A 12500-nucleotide genomic window follows, 5' to 3' on the forward strand; every position below is an offset into this window, starting at 1 on the left:
ATATATATTTGAATACAATTGTAAATTACGTGAGTGGTCTGAATTGACTGAATCTAGAAAGAAATTGCTGAAGTATATTCATTTTAAGGTGACGTTTCTCACAAGGCCTATTCCAGCAAAAATAGGCCTACCTTCATTAGACCAGTTGCCATACAAACCTCCACTCCTTTTATGGTAAACAAGTCCCTCCCCTTTCGTCTCACCTGCTTATAAGCACACCTGTCGCATCAGCAACACACAATTCCCTGAACCACTCACACTCCTTGTCGTTACATATACAGGTATGTGCCTTTTTTCCTTTAAATGCATTATCTATGACGTCTGCACTTTTTGTTTTTATTTGAATTGAATGATGTAACACTTTTAGATGTAATACATTTTCCCATGTTAACTATACAAATGTTACCTCAATTAAGTTATTCAGGATCCTCCTTTTCTCCAGGTGCATTATTATTATTATTATTATTATTATTATTATTATACTGAAGGTTAACATGTATTAATGTTTGTTTCTGGTTGCAGTTGACTTAGTTCTGTGTAAATGAGGTATCAATGATCCAAATTACGTGTCATTTAAACCGCACAGTTTTATCAGGACATTCGGGACGCTGAAAGGAAATGACAATCCATTTCGTGGGGAACAATACTCTTCCTTGTGTCATTGGAATTCCGCCTGAATATTTTCCTGATCATTTTCCCAAGCTCTATCTTTCATCTGAACAAGGGCTGTCTGTCTCCCTATAGGACTCCTCTTTGTAGCGTTGTAAGAATGGTGTTGTGGGGGTCGGGTGACAGTGAGAGAGAGAGAGAGACAGAGAGAGAGAGAGAGACAGAGAGAGAGAGAGAGAGAGAGAGAGAGAGAGACAGAGAGTGAGAGAGAGAGAGAGAGAGAGAGAGAGAGAGAGAGAGAGAGAGAGAGAGAGAGAGAGAGAGAGAGAGAGACACAGAGAGTGAGAGAGAGAGAGAGAGAGAGAGAGAGAGAGAGAGAGAGAGAGAGAGAGAGACACAGAGAATGAGATAGAGAGAGACACAGTGGTAGGTAGAGGTAGAGAGGCAGGTGTCTTGTCCGCTAATCTTCAATTTAATCCATCATGAGACACACCTACGTACACAAACACACACACACACACACACACACACACACACACACACACACACACACACACACACACACACACACACACACACACACACACACACACACACACACACACACACACACACACACACACACACACACCTATGTATATGCATGCACTCGCTCATGCAATAAATCTATAAGTTAACAATATTTGATGATCATGTCAGACGAAATATCTTTCTGGGAAAATATCTTTCATTTTTTATCCTTCATGAAATGTATATAAATATATAAAGAAGTAATATTGGTCATTATACCAATGTATACATTCCTAAAGTCTGTTTGTCTGTTTTTATATGCTTTCTCAAGGTAGTGATAGGTTCAGTGGCACACTTTTATTTGACCCTGAAATGCAATTGAGTTTAACACCATTAGCTGTTAAAATGATGAGCCTTTTCTTCTCCTACATTGCAACAGCAACATGGAGGTGGTTTGTTGGTGGTCCCGTTCCGTAGCCTCTGTGGAGACCCGGCATGCCCTCACTTCCCTCCCCCTTGGGTCACTTCATTGTTACAACCTAGGCCCTCTGTTTACCAACGCGCCGCGGTGCTCTGGGCTGGAACAGAGGGTTAAAGCCTTCTTTAGTCCGGTAACTGTGTCGTTATATCCGTATCTCCCCTCTCTCCTCCCCGGTTTCCCAGCAACCTGCGTCCAAGAGCCCATTCAAAAGGAACCGTTTGGTCGTTCACCTGTTTTTATTTCTCTTTAGTTCCGCATGAACAGTCCCTTTGTTTGTTTCGTTATCCTCTGATGATAATGCCCTTTTATCAAGCCTATTAAGAATGTTTAGCAACTCCTGCTCAAACAAACACAATATTTAACAAATGTTTTCTAAGTACGCCTAATAAAATCAGTATTGTACGTACTGCTACAAATAACACAATTAAAAGTGCTCCTTCATGAAGGCTGATGGTGACCCCCATGTCGCCCGCAGACAGCCAGACCCCAGAAGCATGTCGTCCAGCATGTCCGTGAGGAGCTTCTCCCTGGGCCGCCAGCCCTCCTTCTCCAGCCTCTCCCTGAGGGACAGCGTCCGCCAGCGGTCCCGGGCCTCCGTCTCCTTCTCCTCCTCGGGCCCACTCGGCCGCTCGGCCTCCAGCCTGGAACTCAACGGGCCCGTCAGCCTGCAGCACAACGGCATCCATGGCAACAGCGCCAACGAGAAGGAGGCCATGCAGGGGCTGAACGGCCGCCTGGCCAGCTACCTGGACAAGGTGCGTGCTGCGCTCCGATTGGTCGCTTCACTGGTCAGCGGTCAGGCGGGCTAGGCGAGGGGGGGTGGAAGAAGACAAAGTGCTTGTACTGAGAACCTTCCAGGTGTAATTGGTGCGGTGTTATTCTATGTATTGACTGTTGGACAATGAATAATCGCAGGTGCTGCAGGAGGCGTCGTAAACTATTCAGACGAATCGTCAAGTATTTTAAAAGGTGCTTTGGGAGGAGCCAAACAGTGTCCTTTCAGGAGCTGAGGGTTCAGTCATATCTCATCTGAGAGACGAACACAAAGATTTTGTTGTTGAAATGATCAGAGAAAATAACGGCTTTATAGAGTCATATCTAATTAGTCTTGTTCTAGAGTATAATAATAAAATTAACTAGAAATGTCGAGGTCTCCTTCAGCTCAGTTAGGTAGGGAAACGTGTTTTGACACATTTACTCAATCATATTCACTCATTCATATTAAGCAGGCTTAGTCGTAGTAGTAGTCATACCTGAATATCGTTTGAATCCTTGAAACATATGTTGAAAGTGGATGACAGAAAAGCAAACATGACACACACACACACAGACACACACACACAAACACACACACACACACACACACACACACACACACACACACACACACACACACACACACACACACACACACACACACACACACACACACACACACACACACACACAGCCTTGGTTTCAAAAATGTGTTAATATTGAAAATGCCTTGAAATCAATTAATTGATAGAAGAGGGGGAAAAAAATAGGCTAATGGTATTGTGATGCATTGTCCAAAAGGTGCGTACTCTGGAGCATTCCAACGCAGATCTGGAGATGAAGATCAAGAAGCTGATGATCGACCGCATCCCCAAAGGGCATGACCTGGACTCCATGATGGCCCAGGCCCATTCGGTGGAGCTAGAGGTCAGCGCTGTAACATAATACTGTGATGTACAGCCATCACGGTAGACACTTGTTTGTACTGTTTACACAGCCAGCACGTTTTTTTGGTGACATTTCTGTGGAAATCTGTTTGCATAGACAAACTATTATTCAAATTGTCTGTGACCTTTCATGATAGCTGGTAATAGTCTCCGACTGCTGTCCTATAAACCACAAGTTCAGTATTAGTTTACTCTTATCACACACCTAACTGGAATGTACTGTTAGGTTACTGGAGAAATGGGTCACCTTGGTTAAAATGGCTCTATGTTGTTGACTCTGGGCCTGCTCAAGATAAAAACACTACTTATATCAATCATAATAAGCTATAGCATAACAAGCCGCTATGTTGTCGGTCAGGTGAGGAAAAGGACTCTGGAGAATGCCCGTCTCCTGCTGGAGATCGACAACGCTAAGCTAGCTGCAGACGACTTCAGGATCAAGTGAGCGACACATCCCTTCTTAGAATGATGAAGGATGTTTCCTCTTTTTAAATTGATATGATTAATAAACCATACATCATGCTAACCTCCTGCTAACCCTCCTTCTAACCCCCCTTCAAATACTCCTTCTAACCATCATGAGTGCGATCAATCGGGGTAAAGCATCCATCTGTGAGCCTTTGCCCTCCCCTCAGGTGGGAGACCGAGCTGGTGATGTGCCAGTCGGTGGACAGGGACTGTGTGGCCCTGAAGAAGGCCAAGACGGACCATGAGCAGATCATCTCCACCCTCAGAGGGGACCTGGACAGCCTGAAGGAGGAGCTCTACTTCCTCAAGAAGAACCACCAGGAGGTTGGTGTTCTCCGTCCCTCGTTCTGTTCTTTATCCAGACGTTCCCCTCTCTGTCCTCTGTCCTTGTTCTCAAAAAACCCAAATCATCACTTAAAAATGTCTAGTATGTTCATTCCAACTTCCTTTGTTCTTTCGCTATTTATTTTCGTTCATTGCTGACTTCTTCTATTCATTCGGTCATTAGTTCTCCATCACTGCTAGTCTGTGGCTCTCAGACCCTCCACGGTGTCTGTCTGCCCGACCGAAACCACATTCCTTTGAGCCACAATAGAGCAGAGAAAGGCAGAGCGAGCCCGGGAGGGGAGGAAAGACTAAGATTACGAGAAAGAGAGAGAGAGAGAGAGAGAGAGAGAGAGAGAGAGAGAGAGATAGAGTGAGCAACGGAGAGATAAAGAGAGAAAGCGATAGAGAAGTGGAGAGAAAGGGTGTGTGTGTGGGCGGGAGTTGGGGGTGGGGGGGGGGGGCGAATTGGACCCCTTCTGAGTCCTCTGGTTACCCTGAACAATAGAGGCAGTGGGATCCTGTTTCCCAAACCCTCCTCGTCTGCACAACCAGCTGATATGAAACCAGGGCTATCTGACATCCTTTGGGGGGGGGGGGGGGGAACCAAGATATGAGCTCGGAGCTCCGCAGTCTCCTCAATACCATGGGAGGAACAAGATGATAGGGCGGCCATACTTGTAAATGACTCACAACGTACTATGAAAAACAAACAAACTAATACTTTCATTGTATTATTATTATTCAGAGAGAAGTGTGAGGTGTAGATCCACAAATTTGAACCTCAGAATTTACCGTACCTTCCAATAGCTAGTGGGGGAGAAGGGGGTGGGGGGGGTAAACTGAGCCGGTCTCATAAAGAATTGATCAGTGTCAATAATAGAGCAGCTTTCACGTTCTCGCTTTCTAACTGACAAGTCTAACTGACTCTATACTGCCGTGTGTGTGTGTGTGTGGGGCCCCATATGTCTATTTTCACACAGGCATATACAGACAGACAAACACACACACACACATGCATGGACAAATACAACCTACAAACAAATAAACACATGCAAAAATACAAATTGATTATTCATTACATGTATTAGTTCCCATTCCATTGAAGAAGTATATTTGTGTGTGTGTGTGTGTGTGTGTGTTTGTGTGTGTGTGTGTGTGTGTGTGTGTGTGTGTGTGTGTGTGTGTGTGTGTGTGTGTGTGTGTGTGTGTGTGTGTGTGTGTGTGTGTGTGTGTGTGTGTGTGTGTGTGTGTGTGTGTGTGTGTGTGTTTGTGTTTTGTGTGTGCGTGTGTTTGTTTTGTGCATGTATGTATGTGTGTGTGTGTGTGTGTGTGTGGTTTGTGTCTCCAGGAGCTGGAGCAGTTTAGGTCTCGTATCGCCAAGGACGAGGTGAACGTGGAGCTGGACTCGTTCCAGGGCCCCGACCTGGGGGAGGTCCTGGCCGGGCTGCGCTCCCAGTACGAGGGCATCGTCCACAAGAACAAGGAGCAGGCCGAGCAGTGGTCCCGCAAGAAGGTGATGCTCCCATGGTTTATATGGTCGGCTGGAACCCGGCGTCACCAACACACTAACACCAGAACCAACACACTAACGCTAAAACAAACACCAGCATATAATCATTACCAACACAGTAACACATACCCCGTACCAATGTGTACCCGTGTTTGTATGTGTGTCTTTATGTGTATGTCGTCATGTGTGTGTGTGTGTGTGTGTGTGTGCATGTGTGTGTGTGTGTGTGGTGTGTGTCTTCATGTGTGTGTGTGTGTGTGTGTGGTTTGTGTCTTCATGTGTATGTCGTCATGTGTATCTTCATGTTTGTTTTCGTGTGTGTGTGTGTGTGTGTGTGTGTGTGTGTGTGTGTGTCTGTGTGTGTGTGTGTGTGTGTTCATGTGTATCTATCTGTGTGTGGTCCAGCTGGAGGTGGTGCAGCACGAGGTGAAGGAGAGCAACGAGGCGCTGCGCACCGCCCAGGCCGAGCTGGTGGACCGCCAGCGCTTCCTGCAGACCCTGGAGGTGGAGATGGAGGGCCTCCACAAGCAGGTCACATGACACGCCACGCACCGCACCATTGGCCCTCCTCACTGGGGCTACATCATAGGAATAGTCTCACTAATTAGACTTTAAATCAACCATCTTAAGTCTGATGGCAGACCCGCTCAGATCCAGATGAACGCTTTGTATTTGTTTTCGACCAATCATGTTGCTGGAGGCGGGGATCTGTAAGCGCATTGTTGGCAAACACAAACTGGGCCAACAGTAGTGAACGATTAAACAGTGTTTGTTATATACGTCTGAGCTTTATCCGCCCACGTAACAGACTTTTCTTCTGTAAATAATCTCCATAGCGTAATATGACTGCCGGAACCCAGGTTATTGTTTGACAAACACAGGTGTTGCTCATATAATAATGATGGGATGCTACTACTTAGCGGGGACATTGATAGTATACTAAACTAGTGAGGATAAGAGTGTTATGAGCGACACCTATGTTTATACTACAATGAGGCTTGTGGAAAGGGTCTCTCGGTTCGTATCGGTGGTGGAGTTGGGAAAGCTGTAGAGGTTTAAACCAATATGGCCCCTAGGTGAAGGAGACAAATGGAGGGGACTGTGGGAGATGTACAAAACACACGTATTTGTGTGTATTGATTAAAAAACGACTTGTATCTACAACATTAAATGGCACACAGTACATTCAGTGTAAGATGAATCAAGTAATAGGAGCTAGTGACACAGGTCCGGGGGCACAGGTCGCATTTCAAATTGGTTAAATAATGCATTTAACATGCTCCGTGTAGTAAAAGGTTTTGCACAACCAAACTTGATTTCATAATAAAAATAACGGCACACTATCTTTTCGAGATTCAAGAGATTGATGTACGTCTTATATTTGTCTGTAATCAATTCAATTCAGTTCAAAGCGCTTTATTCATCCCCAAGGGAAAGTTAAATGGTTAAATGTACTTTCTGATACTTTACTTTCTGATGGCAAGTCAAATCAGTTTCTAATTGAGTGTGCCAAGCAAGCAGGCTCACCCAGACATAAGTGAAATACTTATATAATCTGCAAATCAAGAAATGCAAAGCAAGAGTTTTTGCATCCTTTTTTGACTTCTTATTGACCTCAGCAACCCTTGAAAGAATACGTACACCTGTTGACCTAAGAATGACCTAATTTGCATTAAGATTTGATTTGATCAGCGTGAGGCGTTTTTTTTTATTCATGGTTCAACTTTATTGAGCGAAGCTCTAACCCGTAATTCTGTGAAGTCAAATGCAACCGACGCAGTAAAAAATACACGTTTTTTTCTTCAAAGCTTAACCTTTACACCTGAGTGTGTCACTCAGTGTGTCCTGAGTAATCCCTGAAATGCTGTGATAGTGTGTTGGAAGAAAGGAAGTCCTACGAAAAATTTTAGATCAGTCTGTTAAATAATAGTCAGGATCATGTTTTCATTTGAACAAATTATTCGTGATCTTCTGCCATTCTATCCTTTAATGTGTCAGGGATTTTCCTAAAAGGCAATGTTGTTTTGATCTCTTCGGAAAAGGCTAATCCTTGTTGACAGGAAGCATATCTTCAACAACACTGCCATACTGGTTTCAGGTGGTTTCAGTGGTCCGATGTCGCAATGACTTGTCTCTCATGAAAAAGCTATCACCCCCACAACTAATTTGTTCAATGATGTTTGCATGTTGACTGTGATGTGCTGACAGAAACACATAGTACGATTAAAAAAAAACAAGAAGGTTCTAATCAACAGTCGAACTTGAACATCCAAACTACCGAGTAGGATAGACCGAACTTGGCACACTTGGTATTGAGAAAGGTTCAATGTCTGTATCTCAAACTCTTTGCTTGGGTGGTTGTGCTCATGTTTCGACAATGACGCCCAAATGCGCGGTTTCAAGTTCGTAACACCGGGACCACCCTGCCTCTTCCCCCCAACAGGTGTCCGCCCTGGAGGGAAACCTGGGCGAGACGGGCCAGAAGTACTCAGGGGAGATGGAGAGACTGCAGTCCACCCTGAGCCAGATGGAGGAGGACCTGTCCCAGCTAAGACTGGACATGCAGCGCACCAAGACCAGCTATGAGCAGCTGCTGCGCATCAAGCAGAACCTGGAGATGGAGATCGCCACCTACAGGCGGCTGCTGGAAGGGGAGGAAACGTGAGTCCGTTGTTGTTGTTTTGCTTTTGTAAATGACTACGGAAGCATATTGCATTGTCATTTTTAGTTTTATAAATTAATTAATTCAAACATCATAACAACAGGCCGATATGAATTTTCCCTGAATTAATGCAAAGTGCTTCTGTTAAAAAACAACACATTGAAGGAAGTAAAAAAAATAAAATGTTTCCTCTCTACTCAGAGTTAAGGCCATTCCAGTCGTACCAAAAAGTAAGTATCGCTCTCAGATATGATGGTGAATAAACATTATCACATAAAAGTGAAGAATATCACAGTCTGAAATTGGAAGTTATTTTGCTTAAACCGCTTCACACTGCATGAGTTAACGCTCATATTACAGTGCTGTCGCTCACTCTGTTTAGTGGAGCTTATCGCACACTCCTCAGAAACGTTACGGGAGGTGCAAGTCACACTCCTACACACACACACACACACACACACACACACACACACACACACACACACACACACACACACACACACACACACACACACACACACACACACACACACACACACACACACACACACACGCCGTCTTTTGCAGTGGCCCAAGACTGTTGATAGTTGAATACATCTTCAAACAATACAAACACCCAAAATAGATTGGCTCCTATAGCAACTTCTGTGTGTGTGTGTGTGTGTGTTTAGTAATTATGTTCATGTAAGTGACCCGGTGTCACTAGACTAGAAAGAAAACAATAATTATGAAGCTTAACATCTTTTCAAATGGTCCCTTAAAGGAGACACATGATAGCCATTGTTGTTTTTCGGTTTAAGCACCTCAAAGTTAACCGTGGTATACATCATCTATAGAATAACGTACACAATAATTTGCAGCCTTACAATCCCTTGACTATTTCCTCACAATCGGTCTGGTCTTGTCTCTGTCCTCTCCTTCTCTCTTCCTCGCCTTCTCTCTCTCTCGCTCTCTCTCTCTCTCTCTCTCTCTCTCTCTCTCTCGCTCTCTCTCTCGCTCTCTCTCTCTCTCGCTCTCGCTCTCGCTCTCTCTCGCTCTCGCTCTCGCTCTCGCTCTCTCTCTCTCTCTCTCTCTCTCTCTCTCTCTCTCTCTCTCTCTCTCTCTCTCTCTCTGCAGAGGAGCCTGACGTGCGCACCAGGAAGATCGTGAAGGTGGTGACTCAGACCATGATCAACGGCAAGGTGGTGGATGAGTCCAGCGAGCTGGAGCAGATAGAGGAGACCAAGCAATAGAGTTAGAGAGATGGAGGGAGGGATGGAGAGGGCAGGGGAGCTAAAGAGGAGCAGGTGAATAGAGGGAACAACGTAGAGAGGCAATAAAGGGCGAGAGAAGGATTCATAGTGTCAGCCTTGTGGACAATGTAGGATAGATGAAACTGTAGAACAACATGAAAGAGAGAGGATTTATTCTATTTTTCTTCTTGCGTCTTACCTTACTTATAACCAGTCTTACCTTTGATAGAGTGTTGAAATGAACAGGTTTTGTTTGGATGAAGATAGTTGGAAATCTTTGTCTTTAACGTACTTCTGCACCATTATATCTGGGAGTTAGATTTGCTTTGAACAATTTGCGTGAGAGTAAACCAAACTGGTGCATGTGTTAGAACTGCCTGTCAACATTAGTTATGTGATGAACTGAACACGTATTTATTTCTTATGCTCCTATGCTGACTATATGATCTAGCGAGATCTCATAAACCAGAATGGCTTCATAACATTTTAGTATGTTTGTGCGTTTGATTAGGCTGTATTGAAAAAAATAAAATAAAGAGGTTCTACATTCAACATCTGATGTTTCTTCTTCCTATAATTTGTATAAAACAATAGGATATGATAATGAATATCATTTTGTCATGTTCATTCCATATGTACGATCGATTTGTTGGAGGAATATCGTATAAACCCTGCAGGAGAAATATAGTACAATCAGAATAAGATTCCACAGTTTATCACTCTCACCGGATAATGTTAATTATCTTACAATAAGAAAGTAAGTAACTAAGTTATTCAGTTTACAAATGATACAACGAATGAATGAACACACAACAACCAGTTAAGGAAACAGTGAATCGATCCATTCCTTAAGAGAATAGAGGACTTATCACAAGTTCTTAGAGGTCAGAAACAGAGTTGTGATGTCATCAAACATTTTGTTCTTCAAATTCCTAAAAAATCATATTAAGTTAAACATTGAACAATTTAATGTAATTGTATGCATGCGGTTGTAGAAAACGTGATAGTGATAGTAGAGGAAAGGTGACAGACTGCAAGGTCTCTTAGGTTTCTATCTTCAAGTGTAACATGTTTCTCTGTTGTTTCTCTGGATCTGGATTCAACCCAAAAGACAGGATGGCTTCTTCCTTGTAGCCAGGAAGCAGGAACTCACCACCTGTTGTTGTGGAGGACATTACAGGACACTTACCTGATGTTTATCCCTCCCTCACCTTCTTAGTGCTCTCTCTCTCTCTCAATCTCAATCTCTCTCAATCTCTCTCTCTCTCTCTCTCTCTCTCTCTCTCTCTCTCTCTCTCTCCCTCTCCCTCTCCCTCTCTCTCTCTCTCTCTCTCTCTCTCTCTCTCTCTCTCTCTCTCTCTCTCTCTCTCTCTCTCTCTCTCTCTCTCTCTCTCTCTCTCTCTATTTTCTCACTGACAGACCTACGGATACACAGAGAAACACACACACGCACACACAGACACACACACAAAAAGAAAGACACACACACACACATGCACACACAGACCAACACACAAACACACACACACACACTCATAAACACCCTCACACTCACATACACAACCACACCACCCACCCATCCCAGAGGTAGCCAGCCGTCAGAGACGAGTGGGAGTCAGGGGGATCAGGTGGGATTAGGGCGCAGCACCGAGACAAGAGTGTTGCTACACCCCACCTAGGAGCACCCAGCCTGTGGTTACGCAGTTCAAACCATGCACATCACAACATAGGTTGAGCACATAAAGACCATGGGTCCAGCCCAGAGTTTGGTAATGATGACCTGAGGGGAATGTTTGTTATTGTGATGAAGCAAGACATAATGTATAGAACAGACTAAAGGAAGTACTCACCATTGAACAAACAAACAACGATTTTATTGTATTCCTTTTTTTCAATAAATTATATTAGAATTCAGCCTCATCCCGAGGGCGTGAAGTCTGCTGATAAACTCTCTTTGTCGTTCACATTCTATCGACAGCACAGCGAGGCCATGGCCCCCATCGAACACATGAATGCTGTTTGTTTTCATCGTGTTGTTCCACCACCGTGCCGAACGCAGCGGAGGAAAGACAAACACGCTAAACTCTAATCCACAGGACAGCCACTCCTAAGACAGCAAAACACCTTTTTGTTTCTGGCTGTGTTTAGACAAATTGCTGTCAGCCTGTATGTAAATACTTTGTGTATCTTAAAATGATGCTATGACATGGCAGGAGGACACCAACCGGCAGCTGCGGAAGGTTTGGTTGAGCTAAGGGCCAACATGAACACTTCTGGTACTGAAGAGTCACCTGGGTGGAGCAGGGCAGCATGTGAGCTCTAGAACACTCACACGGGTATCATGTTCTTCAAGGAAAGAGGGGTCGAATCCAAAGGAATAGCTTTAAAGAGATACTTTATTTGTATAAAGTATTTTCGGTATGGTAAACTGATGCTCTGAAGTTAAGAGAGATTGAAGATGTGCCTTAGCACGTGCGAGAGTGTTCTCCTAGCTGGTCTAAGACTTTAGCCCACGAATGTCCTAGCGCTGCCTGGAGAGTTCTACCTGTCTCCACAATGGGGAGGCTTTCTTATGGACTCGGAGGGCCGGAAGACTTGGAGAAAACCGGTGGGACGTAATCCTCGGTTTTCCTCGCTTGGTCTGTGGTGCTGCCCTCTGTGGATAAAGTATCTATTGCAGCCTTCAGTAAGGCTCCCCTTGTGGCTATGTATGGTATTTACGGCTAATATGTTTGGTCTTCATTGAGTCTATGTGTGGGTAGCTTAGATTCTTAAAATACGTAACACGGGCCATACCCGTGAGGAGGCGGGGCATTTAATGATGCTATAGAAATGGGGCGGAGTAGGGGGCCGTGTTAGTACATGTTTAGCACCCTAGTGATGTACAGAGCCTGAACACCGGGGTTAGCCCCCTACTCTAGTGATGAGTGAGACACGGGGGTTAGCCCCCTACTCTAGTGATGAGTGAGACACCGGGGTTAGCCCCCTACTCTAGTGA

General features: G+C 44.4%; 1 protein-coding gene across 2 annotated transcripts in view; it reads left to right on the forward strand.

The window, feature by feature from the left end:
• LOC130381308 (keratin, type I cytoskeletal 18-like) overlaps positions 1 to 10036 on the forward strand; it is a 10713-nt gene extending 677 nt beyond the window's left edge. Inside the window, exons 1-10 of one of the 2 annotated variants that reach the window (XM_056588822.1) lie at positions 260 to 281; positions 2076 to 2355; positions 3158 to 3283; positions 3662 to 3744; positions 3939 to 4095; positions 5447 to 5611; positions 6014 to 6139; positions 8052 to 8269; positions 8472 to 8500; positions 9387 to 10036. In XM_056588822.1, the coding sequence (XP_056444797.1) occupies positions 2095 to 2355; positions 3158 to 3283; positions 3662 to 3744; positions 3939 to 4095; positions 5447 to 5611; positions 6014 to 6139; positions 8052 to 8269; positions 8472 to 8500; positions 9387 to 9502 (1281 nt within the window). In that variant the 5' untranslated portion in view covers positions 260 to 281; positions 2076 to 2094 and the 3' untranslated portion in view covers positions 9503 to 10036. Of the gene's footprint in view, positions 1 to 259; positions 282 to 2075; positions 2356 to 3157; positions 3284 to 3661; positions 3745 to 3938; positions 4096 to 5446; positions 5612 to 6013; positions 6140 to 8051; positions 8270 to 8471; positions 8501 to 9386 lie in introns of those variants that run through there. The other variant, XM_056588821.1, reaches the window with a different exon arrangement.
• Positions 10037 to 12500: the final 2464 nt, after the last annotated feature.

Source organism: Gadus chalcogrammus, chromosome 4 (assembly GCF_026213295.1).
Source record: "Gadus chalcogrammus isolate NIFS_2021 chromosome 4, NIFS_Gcha_1.0, whole genome shotgun sequence".
Lineage (NCBI taxonomy): Eukaryota > Metazoa > Chordata > Actinopteri > Gadiformes > Gadidae > Gadus > Gadus chalcogrammus.